The 19,906-nt window shown below is 34.5% G+C and overlaps 1 protein-coding gene across 1 annotated transcript in view; it reads right to left on the minus strand.

Annotated features, from left to right (window-relative positions):
* LOC129235119 (intraflagellar transport protein 88 homolog) overlaps positions 1-10,199 on the minus strand; it is a 74,653-nt gene extending 64,454 nt beyond the window's left edge. The window contains exons 1-4 of the mRNA XM_054868808.1: positions 9,990-10,199; positions 7,431-7,493; positions 3,132-3,188; positions 1,187-1,301 (exon numbers count right to left, since the gene is read on the minus strand). Of these exons, the coding sequence (XP_054724783.1) occupies positions 1,187-1,301; positions 3,132-3,188; positions 7,431-7,493; positions 9,990-10,073 (319 nt within the window). The 5' untranslated portion in view covers positions 10,074-10,199. The remainder of the gene's footprint in view (positions 1-1,186; positions 1,302-3,131; positions 3,189-7,430; positions 7,494-9,989) is intronic.
* Between the last annotated feature and the right edge of the window lie 9,707 nt (positions 10,200-19,906).

The raw sequence follows: 19,906 nt of genomic DNA on the forward strand, positions 1-19,906 counted from the left end.
GCCTAAATAGTTCAACTTCAAACGCTTTTCCTGTAAAGTTTCATTTCTTCATATTGTGGCACTCTTCTTCCAAAAATAGCGATAAGTCGTCATAATTTGGAGGGGAAATTTTGCATGATGTTTTTTTTTTTCTTTTATTTAAGCCTGATTGTTGAACATAAGTCACTTGACACAATTTTTATTTCCAAGGTAGACTGGGCAAAGCCGGGCAACACAGCTAGTCACAGAATCTGCAAAAATGCAGTGAAAACTGTTTTAAAAATCTTCCAAGCATCTAACGCATTTATGAGTAACAAATCTATATATATAAAAATGAATGTTTGTCTGTATGTCATCCATGAACTCAAAAACTACCCGGCCGATTTGGCTAAAACTTTCAGCGTTTGTTATTTTTGGTACTGGGAATGTTTATAGACCAGTTTGAAAAAAATTCGATCGATAGTTCCTTTTTTATTCCAATTTAAGTCACAATCCATTGGATAAATACGAATAAAATGATCGGCTGCAGAAATTAATTCGCGTGAAAGATCTCATTGATAAGAAGTTAGCTGTTGCCATTTTTCTCGAGTTTGAACAAATAAATTCTTTCTTTATTGTTTTATGGCTTTTCATGCAACGGGGGGATTTAAAACTTTTTCTATTTGATATTTTTAGCGATGGATTGATCTTGCAAACTGCGTGAGTACAAAATTTGAGTATAGTCATGGCTTCACTTGATACGTGTTTCTATAAGACGCGATAAGACGCGTATCGAGTGAAGCCTTGGTATAGTAAGCTAATCGGGACTTTTAGACACATGTCACATGAATTTTGAAACAAAAAAAAAAAGGCGAACGATATGTGCCATTTCGAGTCGAGAGCGAAGAATTTGTATAGATTGTGCGTATTTTTGGCATTCAATATTTACAGTATTGTGCGTATTTTTGACATTCCGAATGCATTTGCTGCGCATTTTTTTTTCTGGTAGCATCGTATACCATCGGCGACTTGGCGACATCTTATAAATCATTGTCATGAAAATCAGTATAATGATGTATTTCTTTGTTGGCGTAGCAACGCGCGTCGGGTACAGCTAGTTCAAAATAAATTTCATTTACCATTGTTTTCTGATTGATTGTTATAACCAACACAATCACAATGAGATTAAAAGAGATCGTGGATAAATTAATGAGTTTTATCCTCATACCTCTATGGCCGGAGGATGTGAATCCAGCTCCACGAACGGCTGTCATTGGACGAGTGAGATTGTCTTGAGAAACAGAGGACATTCCAGAGGAAGACGGAGCCAAGGAACGACCCCACTAAAGAACATTTTCGAAAGAAAAAGCAAGTATACATATGAAATCCAAAAAATATATATATAAAGTAGCTTTCATGAAAATTTAAACACAAATGTCACAATTAGAATTCTCTGTCTTGTGTCCTGAATTCTTATTGGTTGGCCCTCTTTGGTATAAATACGGTGTCCACGTGGTTATTGTCAGTTCTCTCACGACTTTCGGATGTGTTGGTGAGCTTTCTGCACTGATGAAGAGGCTCCATTGTAGCCTTTAAATAGCTATATGCTGTATTTTCTTCAAAATTTGTACTTTATTTACGTTGGTTTTTTACATTAATCAAATCGTAGCACAAAGCTTATGCGATAACTTTTCATTTAATTAGAATTTGTTTTGCATCTCAGCAAAACATATTAACATTAATTATAAATTTAGTACAGAACAAGAAGTGTATCCAGAACTAAAAGAGTCTAATGTCGCTGTTTATCATCAATTTTTTAGCAACAGCCATATGTTGCTAGCATTAGGCTCCAATATACTAATTTTCTTATTCAAGTATACTTTTTAAGAGTAAAATTTTTTTTTTTGAAAACAAAATGAAATTTATATGAAAATATTGCAAGTACGGTTGAACCTGTCTATCTCGAACCTGCTTATCTTGAAAACATGCCTATCTCGAAATTTTTTAATTTCCCTGCATTTGCAGCTAAAATTCAAGGTATTTTCCATGTTTTTCTCGAAAAAAAATCCCGAATACCTCAATATCTCGAATTTTAGCAATGCTGTCATTCTCAGATTCGAAGCCCAGTAATCTTCAAAACAACTAACAACGTTCCTTAAACACAGAAACAGTAGCATTGTCCTCTAGGGCAGAGAGGGCAGTGGAAAAAAGGGAGAAATGAAACCCTATCCAAGAATAGGTTGGTTTTCTAGGAAGACTAACGAAAGGATTGTCATTTCGAGCGCTTTCTCGGAAGCAGAGCAGAGGGCAGATAATGGGACAATAATGAGGTGAAAGGTGAGCTTGACAGATTTGATATGTTGGGTGGGTTTTTCAAGTTCGTGGTTAATGGTCATTATCAAATTAAAAGCCGTTTCACTTTGTTTTCTGGTTTAGATTTTGTTCTGTGGTTGCTCTCTTGCTTGAAGTTGTGATTGCTTAGAAAACCCGAGATGATAGGCGTGAAAAAAAAGTTAAAGATTCTTTCAAATGATGAAGAATGAAAATTCAAGAATTTTTGAATGGCAGTTCATTAATGAAAAAAAAGAAAGACATTGCTCCCAAGTTTAGTACAGCTAGCACGATTTCAACAATAATTAAAAACTCTGGCTGTTGCAGTGGTTGTCAGTTTTGTATTTGTATTTGTTTAAAACAGAATGTCTGTGGAGCAAAAGTTTCAGTCAAATAAAATAGCAATATAAAATTCGAAAATGTGCTTTTCTGGATGTGGACGAATGCGTTTTAAAACGTACACATGTGGACTGGTCAGATGTGGAACCTTTACCGATGTGGAAATTGTGGCTAGCTTAAGAGTTAATTATGGCTCTTCACATTTTAATCTTTCGCAGGTATCGTCTTTAACATTTAAAATTATTTGGAAAAACCAAATCAAAAATTAAAATGTGGGAAGAGGTTTTTCAAAGAAAAATAATAAGTTTTTTTTAAAAAGTTATTAGGGAAGGGGGCTGGCAGATAAACAGACCACGGACTAATTACTGGTTAAAAGTGTTAATCCAATTTTCCATAACTTTTAAAAATATAAGTTGCTTCTTAATTTTAAATTCATTTTTGTATAAAAACAAATAAAAATTAAATTTAAAATTGGACTACACAAGGGAATTTTAATAACTTACTCCAGTTCCACCTCGAGATGCAGTTAGCCTGGAAGTTCCTGGTACTTTAGCTGTAGGCTACATTGAAAAATTCAAGAGAACTTAAAAATGATTCCACATTACACCATTTTAAAGATAATTTTTCATATGAATAACCTTAAACATTTAAAAATATTTTTAATTAAGTTACTTTCAATACAGTCGGACTCGCTTACACCAAGCCCTGTTTTAACGAGAACTCGGATTTAGTGAGGAAATCAAAAACATTTGGTTGGTACAATGTTAAGCCTATGGGAACAAAACTTGCTTTTAACGAGCAAACCCAGCTTAACACTAGAAAGACGGAAGCGGTCATTTTGACCGCAAACGATTTTCAAATACTCATATTTTCTGCGTTTAGTTTTCAAACTCGTTTTCCTTCATTGACTTTTCCTATTTATTATGATCTCACAAGAGTAAATTTTATTTCTTTAGACTCATTATTTCAGTTGCTATAAACATAATTTATACCTAAAAAGACTGACGCCAGTCATTTTGACCGCTTAAAGAAGTGTTATTTGTGCTTCTGGTTTTGTTCACTTTTATCTTATCAGATGTGTGTACTATGGATTATTGTTAGTTGTCAGGGTGAGTAATGTTCTTTTGGGCTCTTGAGTAGCACCTGCTGGTCAGGTTTAATTCTTTGAACTGTTAGGAAAATGCAAAACATCTGCATGCCGCATAGTTTCATTTTTATGCTATCTGCACAGGGGGAAATATTGATAAATGTCTAACAGGGGGAAATCTTGAAAAGCATGTGACTGGACACATGAAATTATTTTGGGTCTGAAAACAAGTAGATATAAACAAGTGGATTCCAAAAATTAGTGCTGGAATTCGTTTGTGCACCAAAACATGTGATTTGCTTGAAACATTGATCTTTTTTTTTCTTCGGTGATTTTGAAGTGCTCAGTCACTTCATATGCACACAAACATTTTTTAGCAGTAGCACTCGAATATAGGCTTCATTGACAAGCTTATCAGTACATGAATTCCTGAAACTCTTGCAGATTTATCTAAAACATATTCTTGTTAGGATGAACAGTCTGACCTATCTGAAGAGGAATATATTCCTAGCGATGAAAACAACTTGCTTTTATCAAATTGTTGCAAACATTTTTCGGATTTGCAGAAAAAGACTGTTCTTCAGCGTCAGAATCAGAAGAAACCTCATTAATAAAAACTGATGCACAAGATATAGAAAGCAGTAAAAGAAAAAGAGTCTGATGCCAAAAATAAGAGAAAAATTCAAAAACAGAATTCTCCATTTTCTTCTCTTTCCTCCAAGTCCCAATGCGGAAATAAATCTACGAACATCTGTTCTAATGGCAAAAAAAACTTTATGGCTCATATACTAACAAAGTGATAACAATGAGTATTTCTAAATATTGTAAAAGATAGTAATTGCGTACGAGATATAAGTAATTTCGAAAACAAACACATGCATGGTTGGAAATACTTGATAGTAACTACATGATGAGAAAAGTTCCTCTTTTTTGTACAAATTTACTCTTTCTCAATATCAATCAAGGGCGCCCATATAGGGGGGCAAGGGGGGGGGCTTGAGACCCTTTTTTGAAATTAGAACTTCCTTGTTTTTGGTACTTTTTTCTTTCCAAAAATGTAAAAACATTTATTCTCCAGCCATTAATGAATAAGTTATTAAAAATGAAATATTTTAATGACTCTAATCTATCCTGAAATTGGTTTGCATGGAGAAAATACCCTCCTAACCAGGGTTGGCAAGTTTCTGCCGAGGCGGTTAAAACCACTGGTAGAAACCGGTTAAAACTGGCAGGGCAAAAACCACTTTCTGCCACATTTGCGGCAGAAACTGGCAAAAACTCACAAAATGACAAAAAAAATTAAAAAATACTGACATACAATAGAAAGTGCACGGAAAAACATAATTAGTTGTGTTAACCCCCAAAGTACACTTTAATTACAATATCTTCACAGTTAAAACTAAAATGTGACATTGTTTTAACCCTGCAGTTGCCTCTTAGAAAAGGTGTTTTCTAAACTCTAAGCAGTTTCTCAATTTAATGTGCACAAGCAAGAAATTTTAGAATATTCTTGCTACAGAAGAGCTAGTAGGCAGTGCGTCAAGGAACAAGCAATGTTTGTGAAACTTTCATCTATTTGTAAATTTTTCTAACTTGGTCCACCATGTAGTAACTGGGGTAATGTTAAAAATTTGACTGGAAAAATAAGTTTTGAGAAGTAGGGCCAATTTATTTTATAAAGCTGTGACATAGCGACAAAATCTATGTTAATATTGGCAAGTAAAATTCCGGCACTTTCTTGAAGCACACAATAATTTCAATCACAAGCAGTTTAGCTGAAGCATATAAGCAAACAAATTACAATCAGTGATGCCTGTTTAATTCTGTATGTCGCTCCTATTTCATGAGAACCCGCATTATTTCTTGTCCTTTGTTATATTAATCCAAATTTTTCGAGCATCTGCAATTGCAAAGTTCCTTTTCTGAACTAAATCAAGGGCACTAGCATAGAATTTTATTTTTTAAAATGATGAAATGAAGTTTTATATTTTAGTTAACTTAAACAAATATCATTTAATAATTACTTTAGTTATTAAAGAGACTAGTAAGTTTTTGCCAGTTTCTGCCGGTTTTTACCGGTTATAACCAGTTTCTGCCACTGGCACGGCAAAAACTAGTTTCTGCCGGCAGAAAGCCAACCCTGCTCCTAACCCATGGGGAAAATATCTGAGCCTCCCCTTACAATTTTCCATATGGGCGCCTTTGATACCAATTATATAAAGCATGTGTATTTTACTTGATCAAACATAAAATTAAAAAAAAAACTGCCCGAGACTAATCTGCAGACTATATTATGATTAAAATGTCAAATAAATTTCTGAAATATTGAAAAAAAATTTCTATGATTAAAAATCCCAAAAAGAAGAAACTTCCAATAAGTATGGTGGTCACTGCCGCCAGTCTTTCTAGGTATACGGAAAATGCTGTCTTTCTAGAGTTAAAGCGAGCAATGTTTTTATAATTCATAAAATGTCTGTCGATTTCCTCCTCAGAAAAGATTATTATTTTTTGGAAAAATTCCATTAACATCTTGAATTCAACCGAAAGTTAAAGATGAGACACAAATCATGAGAACAATGAATGACAGGGCAAATTTTTTTAAATTTGTGGAGTAGAGGGGCATTTAAAAACGATATATTTGTTGAAGAGAATGTTATCATTTCCGAGATACTCTTCGGGAGGATATTGTAGCTGAAAGTCAAGATAAAAAAAAAAAAAAGAAAACTACCACCATAATGACAAATCTGATGAATTTGAAAAGAGCCCTTGCCATACTTTGCTTCTAAAGTGCAGAAAAACTTCCAAACTGTTTTGAAGCCACGGATCCAAATGACCATATTTTTCGGATCCCAAGTTTCTCAAAAACAATGACAAGAAAGAGACAATAAGACAGATCAAATCAAATAATTAGTTTCTTTGATACTGTACAGAAATATAACAAATTACAAAGCAAGCATGTATAAATTTTTATGATTTTTTTCACAAACCCGTTTTTAATCAGCACTCAGTTATAGCGAGTAAGTGAGTAAATACTGCAGCCCTTTTGCAATTGTTATAAGCGAGTTCGACTGTATAATATCTTTTATGAGTCTCTCTTATCAAGTTGAACATATTTTAACTCAAGTAATTAACTTTTTTTAGATCATTAAAGTAGTTTTTTTATTTTTTGCATTGATATTCACTTCATGAATTTTACAAATTTTTTCCCCCTTAATTTTATCAATCACTATAGTTTCTTTTTGTAAAAATTATTCTTCAAAAGAATAAATACTGACTAATTAGTTAGGGGGCTTTGAGATTTCTTCAGAGTCATACTTTCAATTCTTTCATAAAAGTTAATTACTTTGTCGTAATTGAAAGAAAAACTTCCATCACAATGCAACGAGTAACTCAGTTTTCATAAATTGAAATTTAGTAACGAGGCTGTATTGGCAAATGACGACGGGATAAAAGTCAGATGACCAGATTTGACTACAAAGAAAGTAAGAAGCATTAATGAAAATGTAGTAGCTAAAATTTATGCTTTGAAGTAATTAATACAGCATATGGCAATACAACTTGCAAAATGTATTAACATGTAATGTTATAGTGTTGTATGTAAAAACATACAGATTAGTATAACAAAAGTTGCAATGACAATAATTAAGATAATATTCAATTGTAATTAAAGACAAATTACTTGTTCACACAATATAAAAAATTGAATACAACAAACCAAAGGTCTTCTGCCGTAACTTGTTCTGACAGCTTGCTGAAATGCTTCATCTTCTTGAATAGCCTAGATCAATATTAAAAAGAAGTTACAAATATTTTAATGAACAAGACAAATTTTAAAATTCATTAATCATGCTGCACTGCAAACATACTTCGTAGTTTGTTCCTACAGACGCATTAGCTACGACAGACAACATATCCATTAAAGCTACATACTTAATACAGTAGAGTCTCTAATATCCTAGTCTCAAAAGTCCGAGGTTCCGCTTAATTCGAGGTGATTTGTCGATATTTTAAAGATATATTTTTTTAGACAAAAAATGTTTTAATCTAAAAATTGAAATATCTTGCTATGCTTAGAACTTCCCTGACAACATACAATAAGGTACCAAAAAGACATTGAAAGGTTCATGTTAACAGGGTTGTTTGGTTTAAACCACGTTGGTTTAAACCATGGTTTAAACCATTTTTTTTTTTAAACCATGTGGTTTTTTTAAAAAATGTTTTTTTTTTTAAAAAGCCAAAAAAAAAAAAAACATTTTACAGGTTTACATTGATTTCCCCACACATATTGAAAAATGTAAAATTCCATTTATGCTAAGTTCTTAGCTAAGTTGCAGAGATAAATACTAAAATTGCAAAGTTGCTTCTTCAAAATGTATTACAAGCTTTAATCGAAAAAAAAATATTAATATATTTTTTATTTCATATATGCGCCATAAAGCAGATTTCAGTCAACTTCCATCATTATGCTTAATTTGCATGATTAGTTAAGATTTACTAAGGATTGAATCTTTTATTGTAGATGCAATCCATTATATTGCTCACTCCTGTTGCAGGGGTGTGACATTTTTGCCCATTTATATGCACTTTCCTGGAATTTTAACTTTGACTTGTAAGGTAATCAACAGTCTAACTTAATTGTTTGCACCTAAAAATTAAGATTTGTTCTGCAGGTGAACACAAATAATATTTTTTGAATCAAATTTAAAAAAAAATGTTTATACTTCATATTATGATACATAAAAGTTCCTTATATTATAATGTAGGAAGATTAAAAGACTAATTTTTAAATTCCCAGAACAAAATGCAAATGTATGTGTAAAAATTGATTGAGAAATATATAAATCTTCACATATAAACTACACTCTCCATTGGTGTTTTTTTTTTTTTTGGATTCTGGGTGCTCAAAAGATTTTGATTGGATATACACCTATGCTGCTCTATGACTATTAGATGCAGATAATTCTTAGTTTTTTTCCCCCCTTTTATTCATTGGAATTGGGATTTTGGTATTTGCTTTGCCTTAGCCAGTTTACAAAAGTTACTTACTCATATTGTTTTAAAAAGAATGTCTATGCATACTAATATGTTAATCAAATCAAACATTTCAATCAATATTTCCCCGCAGAAAGCTATTTTAATTATTTAATTTAGTTACAAGATTTTGTTCTAATCTCTTTAATTAATCAAGAATTAGGTATAATGTGACTATTGAATAACTGTTAATTACATGGAACCTTAATTACCTTCCGAAAATTAATTGTTTTTCTCGCAAATAGTATCTAAACCAAAAGAACCCGGTTTGAACCAAAAAAACCTGGTTTAAACCAAAAAAATCAGTTTTTTTGGTTTTTTTTTGAAAAAAAAAAACTTTTTTTTTACCAACCCTGCATGTCAATAACATGACATGAAAAATTCATCGACTGTGAGAGATTTATTAAGAGACGCCTTGGAGAGAGTAGGAAGTAGGTTGATACAAAAAATAACTTGAAACTAAAACATATTGTTTTGCCTCAAAGAACGAACAAACAGCTCTTTTGGAATACCCGACGGCAATTAAAAAGGGGAGTGCAAAACTCCACGTTGTATGAATTGTACAGTACAAATTTTTTTTCTCCTTCTATGTATAACGTTTTTGTATTACGTGAGGTACATATGTAAGATCACACATATACACCAAATGTCACAACAAAAATCATCAAAATTTATTCTATGACTATCAAATGGCATTTTTTTTTTTTTTTGGTTGCCTGCAAATCTACACACAAGTTTGAGTAGACATCAAGAAAAAACTAATCCAAACTCGTTTAGTGTTAATTAAAACAAATATTTATGTTGAAATTTGAATGATAAATTTTTCAAGGAGACAATATTTTCCTTTCATAGCATAAGGAAGTAAACGTTGCATGTCCTTATGTAGTCCAAATATTTTTTCGGATAATCGGAGTTTTCAGTAATCTGAGGTGGTGCAAGCCCCAATTACCTCGGATATTTGAAACTCTACTGTATACATTTTTAAGCATAATAGCTAAATATACCCACTGACATAAACGTTAAATAAAGGTTTTATTTTAAATTAGTTTCAAAAATATAAAATTGTATGCGAATATATATCCAATACACCCCCCACCCTCAATAAACACCACTCCAACACGGGCTTTATTTTGGTTTTATTAGTGGGTTCAAGAAAAAACCGCGCGAGTCTTTTTCGGGTTCGGTGGGTCGAAAATCCTGATTCCAATACATGAAACACAATGTTAACAAAAAGAATACTAACGGCTGTGTCAAGAGAAGGATGGAATTCATTGTAGCCTGAATATAAATCATCATCATCGTATGTGGATGGTTTTAAGGTTTCCATTTTGTTTACGGAACAAACATTTCGTTACCAAGGCAACCAGTTATTAATGCTTTAAGATTTTACAGTTCCTTCTGATTCGGCACTTAAGAGTGTTCGAAAATTAAATTTTATAAAAATGAAGATAACAAACAACAAAAGTCGATAAAATATTTTACGGGAACAACACAAACAAATGCAGAAAAACAAAACATTTAAAAGACAAACAACTAATTTAGTTACAGATACAGTTAAAACGAAAAATCACAACTAATGGTGATAAGAGCTACAGAGCTTCGTGGAGGGGGAGTTTTTTACGTTTTTAGCTCGAATTTTTTTAGGCTTAGCTGAAATTTAGGCACTACTTTCTTCATTAAATCTATCAATAAAAAGTGAAGGAATTGTCTCACAGTTTTCTTTTTGACAGCATTGGAAAGAGCTGCTTTTTTTACTCCAGATCAACTCGACCTAAGGTCGGAAGTTTAGCCCTCTATCTCCATTAGAAAAAAAAAAATACAAGCGAATTAAATGAAGTTAAAAAATCTGTTCTCTATTCAAGTTTTTAACCATTTTATTTTGCGTTTCCACAGTAACGCTTTTTTGAATCCTTTGTTTATTTCAAGTTTTCTCATTTTCAATTCTGAAACTTTTTTTATTTGTATTTCCATTGTTACGCCTTTTAAATCCATCTTTCTCATTTTATTTTAATTTCTTAAAAGTATTTTAGTATCAGTCGTCATTGTTTGGCGAGAAAATTTTGCATGATGGTTTTTTTTTTATTTCATTTAATCCTGGTTATTGAAGATACTTCACTTGACGCAATGGGTTTTTTCAAGATAGACCGGGCAAAGCCGGGCAACGCAGCTAGTAATAAATAAAGTAAATGAATTCGCACAGGTTTGAATGAGCTAAAAGAAAAAAAAAACGAAGGCACTCAGAGGACGTTTGAGAGTGCATCGGCCAGCGGGCCAGTCCGCCCCTGCAAGCAGTCACTGTCTTAACTAACGTGATTGCGACTCCACGCGTTTCCCTTGACAGGACTAAAAAACCTTATGCACCCTCGTTGTTTTTTTTTTTTTTTGCGCTCTTGTTCCGTTTTCCCCCCATTTTATTTTATTTGTGCCTTCGAACGTGTGCTCCTTCGGTTTTTTTCTTCACTCTTTTTCTTTTTTCGCCCTCCCCTCGAACCTGTGTGACTGTTTCTTTTTGCGCCCTCAAACCTGAGCGCATTCTCTCTTTTTTGCGTCCTAACATGTGCGCCTTCTCTCTTTTTTTTTTTTTTTTTTTTTTTTTTTTTTTTGCGTCCTTGAACAGGTGCGCCCTCGTTTTTTTTTTTTTTTTTTTTTTTTTTTTTTTTTTTTTTTTTTTTTTTTTTTTTTTTTTTTTTGCGCCCTTGTTTTTCAGCTCCTTTTTTTTTTGGCGTCCTCGAACCGTTTTTTTTTCCCATTTTATTTTATTTGTACCTTCGAACGTGTGCGCCTTTGGTTTTTTACCCGACTGTGCGTGCGCGACGCAAAGGAGGGTAATGTGTTTGTAAGTCTATGTATGTATGTCTGTTCATATGTGGTGTTTTGCAGGCTGAACGCCTTGGCCAGTTTTGGTAATTCCTACGTCAATCGATTTGTCTTAACCTTGGGAGTGTCAATGACAGTAATAAAAATTCTCTATATCAACAACCAGTTGCCATATTTTGTCAGTTTGGGATAGGCGCACGTCGGATGTTGCACATTGTGTCGCACGCTACCTGCGTGCGACAAATGCAGGTAGTTTTCCCTGCCTGAAATGTTTTGTTTACTAAGTCTACTAATTGGGGTCTCATTGGCCGAGTGGTCTAAGCGATTGCTTCTCCCACTTGAGGCGGTGGGTCAAGACACTCTCGCTCCGAATGTAGTTTGCCATCTTTCTGATGTAAATTCTTTCACGTGTTCTTTATATGTATTCTGTACTGTAACAAAAAATATATTATGCCTAACGAAGGCAAGACACTCAGATTGTAGTCCTCATCAAAATAAACCCGTGCAATAAGCACCAAAAGAAAGAGTCTACTAATTCAATTTTCATCTCTAACATGTTGCATTTGTTTTTGCCTTGATTCTTGGGACTGAGTTTCGAGATGTGTACTTTCTTGAGAAGCTTTTTTAGTTCTGCGAGAAAGATTTAACTGACTACGTTTCCGATTTCGCGTCATCATGAGTTATACAGGCTGTTTATATAGCTGTGCTGTGATGGACTTAAGCTCGCGCATTTTTGCCGAAGGTCAAGCACATGTAGCTTTAAGCCCAGTTAGGTCCCTAGAGGAACTAATTGTCAGTAGTTTAGACCACCGCAAGTTACGTAATAAACCTCACGATAGAAACAAACTATCCCAATGAAATGACAAGGTTGCAAAATGATAATCATAATAACTAAGTCAATGAAAATTAACTAAAAAGTGTAAAATAAAAAATTATTAAATAAAAACAAACAAAAAACCCGACTGCGTAAAACCAAGAAAACTAAAGAGAAAAATGTATAAGCCTAGTAGTTTAGAATGTTCTTAAGCACTACTGAATAACTACACCGTTGAAATAGTTTTATAACCGTACGCAAATAAGACAAATCATAAACTCAAAAGCAGAATAGAAGGATCAACAGTCGGGGCCCATTCCTTTCTAATTCAAGGAACCCTGGGCTTATAAATTTTTCTCTTTAATTTTTTTGCTTTTTACGCAGTCGGTTTTTTTTAAAATATTTTTTTTATTTTTTTCACTTTTTTCACCCTTCCCTCGAACCTGTGTGACTGTTTCTTTTTGCGCCCCACAACCTAAGTGTCTTCTCTTTTTTTTTTTAGAGCAATCACGATTGCTTATTGCTTTCATTTGACTGTTTTGGCGTGCTATCATTTTATTTTCCCAATAGCACCTTCTGCCAGCACCACCGTCGCGTCGGCCGGCCTCATGATGCTGCTCCTCTTGCGAAAACCGTCTCCAGGTTGCGTCCATATCCTACACACACACTCATACACACACATGCCTACTCACATACACACACTCATGCCTGCGCACAAACACAAACTCCTACACACACACATATACACACTCATGCCTACACACAGACACAAACACATATGCCTACATACACACACACACACGAACGCCTACACACACACAGCACTGCATACACAACACGCACACACAACACGCACACACATACATACACACACACGCGCGCACCCACACACATGCACCTACACAAACACACACGTGCATTCATACACACACACGCTCGTGATTGCGAAAAACATAATTTGAATTCAAGATACCAAAAATTCAAATTAATTTTTTTTTTTTTTTTTTTTTTGCGTCCTTGAACATGTGCGCCTTTGTTTTTTTAAATTTTAGTTATTTATTTTTTGCGCTCTCAAACCTATGCGTCCTCGTTTTTTTTTTTGAGCAATCACGATTGCTTATTGCTTTTATTTGACTGTTTTGATGTCCTATCACTTTATTTTCCCGCCAGCACCCTCTGCAGCATCACCGTCGACCTGCTCCTCACGATGCTGCTCCTCTAGCGAAAACTGTCTCCAGATTGCATCCATATCCTACACACACGCGCATACACACACAACTACACACACGCACACACAAACATACACACACACAACACCCACATTCATACAGACACCTACACATACACACACAAACACATACACACATTCATGCCTGCACACAGACACAAACACATATGCCTACACACACATACCCCGTCCCTACGCACACAAACACTCATACACGCAACTACCCACACACTCATGACTGCACACAGACACAAACACATATGCCTACACACACATACCACCTACACACAAACACACATACCCCCCACACACAAACACACGCGTCTGCATACACACACATACCCCCTATACACAAACACACATACCCCCTATACACAAACACACATACCCCCTATACACAAACACACATACCCCCTATACACAAACACACATACCTCACACACACAAAAACACACACCTACATACACACACATATCCCCTATACACAAACACACATACCCCACATACACAAACATACACGCCTACATACACACACTCGTGATTGCGAAAACATAATTTGAATTCAATATGACCAAATTCAAATGATTTTTTTTTTTTTGAGCAATCACATTGCTTATTGTTCTTATTTGACTGTTTTGAATTCCTATGATTTTATTTTCCCCCGCCTCCCTCGGCAGCACCACCGTCGACCGGCCTCACGATGCTGCTCCTCTTGCGAAAGCCGTCTCCAGGTTGCGTCCATATCCTACACGCACGCGCATACATACACAGGCACATACCTACACACACTCACACACCTACACAGTCACACACCTACACACTCACACACACATCTACACACACATACACACATCTACACACACACACACACACACACACACACACACACTCCTACACACACTCATGCCTGCACACAGAAACAAACACACATGCTTTACATACTCACACACACACACTCTCGTGATTGCGAAAAACACAAATTGAATTCCAGATCTCAAAATTCAAATTAGTTTTTATTATATATATATATATATATATATATATATATATATATATATATATATATATATATATATATATATATATATATATATATATATATATATATATATATATATATATATATATATTTAGCGCCGTTGATACTGACTGCCTCCGTTTTTTTCCCCCGCACTCTCAACCCTGAGCGCTTTTTTTTTTTTTTTTTTTTTTTTTGCGCCCTGGAACTTTTTTTTTTTTTTATTGTATTTCATTTGTGCCCTTGAACGTTTGCGCTTTCTTTTTCTTTTCTTTGTACCCTCCCCTCGAACCAGTGCGCATGTTTCTTTCTTGTGTATGTGTGTGTGGGTGTGTGTGTGTGTATGTGTGCGTGCATGTGTGAGTGTGCGCGTGTGTGTGTACGCGTGTGCGTATGCGTGTGTGAATGTGTGCGCGCGTGTGTATGTGTGTGTATGTGTGTATGTATGCGTGTGCATATGTGTGTGTAGGTGTGTATATATGCGTGTGTGTGTGTGTGTAGGATATGGACGCAACCTGGGGACGGTTTTCGCTAGAGGAGCAGCATTGTGAGGCCGGTCGATGGTGGTGACGCAGAGGGAGGCGAGGGGAAAATAAAATCATAGGAATTCAAAACAGTCAATTGAGAACAATAAGCAATGTGATTGCTCAAAAAAAATAAATAAATAAATAAATAACGTGTTGACAACGCACAACAACGACATTTGAACTGAATTATAATGTTAGGGATGTGAAAGTGACGGAGAATTGGACCGTCCTGTCTAGTGGTCAGAGGAGTCTGATTGCGATGGGGTAGTCACGGGTTCGAATCCCGGCTCGGGCATAGATGTACTTTCTCTCTCCTATCCTTGTCCTTCCTTTGTGTGAATGCGTTATTATGCTGTGAATGGTTGCCGACCCTACAAACGGGTCCTTGTGGCATGTGTGTACTGTAGAAGTCGGTCTGGACTTCGCACCAAATTACAGTAGAGTGAGGTTGTTTCCTTCAGTCAAAAGTAGTACTTTTTGTCACTGAAATTGATAGAATAAGCAAATAAAATAACATGGACTCAGAAAATACTTTCATTTTCCCAACAGTTATTTTTTTTAAATGTCCGATTCTTGAAACAAGGCGTGGTCTTCATGACGTCACAAATGATGCACTATGGCGCATCTTTCTACCGCATTTCCACGTTATGATAATCAAGAAACGAATTACAATTGCGCTCTATGCTTGCTATCAACCATATCGTTGCCAATACACGTGAGTAAAGATGCGAATTAAATATTTTGGACCATGAATGGCAACACTAAATGGCATTTCATCACTTGTGATGTCATCGGCAGAAGCGTTAAACCATGAAAGCGCACCGATTTAAGTATTTTTTTAAAAATATTAAACTTAAAGAAATTATTTAAAAAATGGTCAGATTCCACGTTTTTAAACATGCTCTTTCAGAAAAAAATACTTTTGAAATTTTGAAACGACTCCATTGGAAAAGTCAGGCAGTGCATCCAAAATTGTCAGTCTAGCTGGCACAAGACAACAACAACAACAATTTATTATTACGCAAACCTGTAAAAAAATATCTGAAACTAAAAAAGGTTAAAACAAATAATTTTCTTGCAAGGTAACTTTTTGCATTATAAAAACTTCCCATTCATTTCCTCATTCACGAAGATGTTTTTAATACAAATAATTATCTTTTGAACCATTGCACAATGAAATGAATCGTAGCCACATTTGTTGTCAGTTAAACAATGATTCTCATGAATAATTCAGTGTCAGAAACAAAATCTGAATAATTAACAAATTTAATGCACAAAAAGTTTGTCCTTTTCCCAACTTATTGCTTCAGACCGATTGGATGATCTCTTAAAAATTCTAACATAATTATGAAAGTTTCGGCTAATAGTATACATACAGACGAAAACTGACGTTACAACGTGAGTCAATGGCATTGTGTATATTAAGGGATCACTACCTTTCAAACATTTTTTATAAATTTAAGTAAATTATATATTTTTTTGGAACCATAACACGCATACTTATTTCTTAATCAATAATTTATTTTCAAAATTTAAAAACATTGCCTACTTTTTTTAAAAATTCAAAAAATTGAGGAAAATTTCAATTTTTTAAAATCGCAAAGGCTTTTTTATTTTTGCACTATTTTGAAAAAAGTTTTTTGCTAAAGGTTCACTATAATCATCTTTAAAAATCTGTGCATTCATTTGGTTATGAGTTTATTAGAAAATTTTCTGTGATTAATTATGTAAAAAATCAAAGTTTTTTCTAAAAAAATTTGTTTTTTAAAGGTTTAACATGCTCTAAACATTTGAGTAATTTATAAAATGCTTATCCAATGCACAGTTTTGTCAAATGTGTCACCTCAATTGCAAAAAGTATTACTTTAAAGCTGTATCTTTAATAGAAAAAAATCCTTATAGGGATTCTAATGACATCAAAACACAAAAAAACCATCATCGAGAGGAGAATAAGATTTGAATGTCAACTCGTGAATTCTTCAAAATAGAAATCAGTAACCGAAAAATCAACATCATTCAGTGTATTGATTAGATGGGGATCAGAATGCTCATCCAATTATAATGGAAATGGAAATGTGCCGACAGATTGGCGTAAGTAGTGGTTATACACTGATCTCTTAAGTCCAAAGGCGCAGGTTCAAACTAGGGCCGTCATTGCGAGGCAAGGCCCTACCTTTCAAAAGCGGGAAAATTCTGGGGAAAAGTCCCAAAAGCTCCTTTTTATAACATCAACAAATATCCTCTTTAATTGCATTTTAGGAGCTTTAATTTCTGAAAACTTCTGGCGGAGAATACCGAAATACATCGCACAATCACATTTTTAGGGCTTCTAGTTTCGAAAAATTTCTGTGAGAGAGTTCCAAACCTCCATTTTTTCCTCTAACGTCATGAAATACAGCCAAAAATTGCAATTTTAGAATTTTAATGCCCGAAAATTTCCTAGGGAAGATTCCGAAACTCGCCTTTCTCTAATATTACTAAAAGCGCAGTGGTCGATTTCACAAATCTAGCTCGACAAAAATACTTTGGTTTGTCAAACCGAACTAAAAGTTTTAATTCGGTCGTTATATGAATAGTAAACATAAAACTACATAAAATAAAAGCGTCAGTAGCTAAAATTTTCACATAAAACTACATAAAATAAAAGCGTCAGTCACTAAAATTTTCGACATCTTCATTAGAACTACTGTCTGAGAAACTGTAGTCTATATTTTGATTGTTTCTTAACAGCAATGCAGTTTCTTTAGATAATAAATTCTCGTGTTTTTTAGAGTTACTTCTCAGCTTTGTAATTACGGGGTCAGACGTAATTAGTAACATATGTATTATGTCTTCCAAAGTTTTTTGTCTTGAACCAGGGCCGGATTACCAAATAGGCAATGAAGGCAGTGGCCTAGGGGCCCCGAAGAAATATCAAAGTTGAACATCAAATACAAAAAAAAAATTAATATTTTCTTCAAAAAAATGGGGGGGGGGGGGTGCTCCTTCCTTGTTTGTATTCAATAAAAATATATGTGTTGCGCGTTAGGTGTGAAAAATTTAGACGCTACAGACCCCGGCCCCTTCTTTCTGACCTCGCAATGGCTCCAGGGGGCTCCATCCTTCTAATGCCTAACGGCCTCCGACTAGTTGATCCGGTCCTGTCTTGAAAGTTTTCGCGACAAATGTTCTCGGAAAGCTTTGAAATCTTTATTTCGAGCCTCTTGCGCTTCTTCAGAAAGTTGTCGTATTGGTAGAATGGAATGCTCAATAATTTGTATTCCATGAATAAACAACTTATGCAAATTAGCCTAATGCATCTTAAAAATATCGCGAAAAACAAAAAAAAGTCAAAAATAAATAAAAAAATTAAATAAATATCGAAAAATTAAAAATTGGAAAGTATAGGGTATTGAGATGGAGGAAAATGTCTGTCGGTCTGTCTGTCTGCCCCCCCCCCCTAATAACTTTTGAATGAATAGTCCGATTAGAATAAACTTTTTTTTTGTTCGAAAGATTTCGGCGAGGACACCTCATTCCCATATTTCACTTTTTGATTTGAACTATTTTTTGTTCAATTTTGAACGATTCAAAAAAACTTAACATTAGCGCCTACGGGGAAATTCAAGGCAATTACGAACTGTGAGGCGAATTTGCTTCAAACAAACTTTGTAGGAAACGAGCTTTCGATGAAAAACTTGTGTATAAAATTTCTTTTTGATTTGAACAATTTTCAGTTCAATTTTGAACAGTTCAAATCCCTCAACATTAGCGCCTAACGGGGAAACTGAAAGTCAATAGATTCCGTACTTGTAGGCGGATTTACTTCAAACAAATTTTGTTGGAAATAGCTCTTGACGCAAACTCCAGACTCCGACTCCGAGAATTTAGGGGCACCTGACTCCGACTCCTGTGCCCGACAATCAATCGGACTCCGACTCCCCGACTTCGACTCTGACTTCGTAGCTTTGGCAAAAATTTATACACAGAGGACAAATGACTGACTCCGATTCTTAGATATTTGACTCCGACTCCTTTATCTCAAAATAAGATTGACTCTGACTCCGACTCCATGGTTTTAACTGTAAATACTTATTCTTGATATGACTTGTTTTTATTTTCATGCTAAAGTTTTAATTTAGGTATTCGCAACTCCAGCGCTCGAATACGCTACCTTGCGGTGATTTACAAAACTGCCGAAAAAACTTAAACATTGCCACGTTGCGTTCCATGTGTGTCTGTTGACGTAAACACAAGCAGTTTGTTAGGAGTATTTATTAACGCATTCGATGTGTCTTAGATTGCTTTCAGCAACAGAAATTGTTTCGTCCCTTAATGATATTCTCGATGTTCTCAAAATGATGTTAGTTTTCATTATTTTCCTCTAAAAAGTATGATGATTGTCGTAAATGGCGAAAGACAAGAAAACTCTGGGTTAACAAACTTCGCATTTGCTCTGTTCGATGCATTTTTTTTTTGAAAGAGGATAACGGTATACCTGGTAATTTTTTTTTAAATTGTTTTGTGTGAATTTGTAGCGGAAGAATTAGAGCTTTCATCTCCGCCTAATTTAAAAATAATAAATCTAACCAACCTAATTTTACTGCAGCATTTAGTTGGAATGAACAGTATGCAAAATATTTTCTTGAATATATTATCGTAAAACGAAATGAAAAATGTTTATAACGCTGAGAATTTTCCTCGCCAAAATAGTAGGATTATAGTTTTAGTATTGTGCGAGAAGAACATTTGGCTAGATTTCGCATGTCAGTTAAAC

This window comes from Uloborus diversus, chromosome 2, assembly GCF_026930045.1.
Source record: "Uloborus diversus isolate 005 chromosome 2, Udiv.v.3.1, whole genome shotgun sequence".
Classification (NCBI taxonomy): Eukaryota; Metazoa; Arthropoda; class Arachnida; order Araneae; family Uloboridae; genus Uloborus; species Uloborus diversus.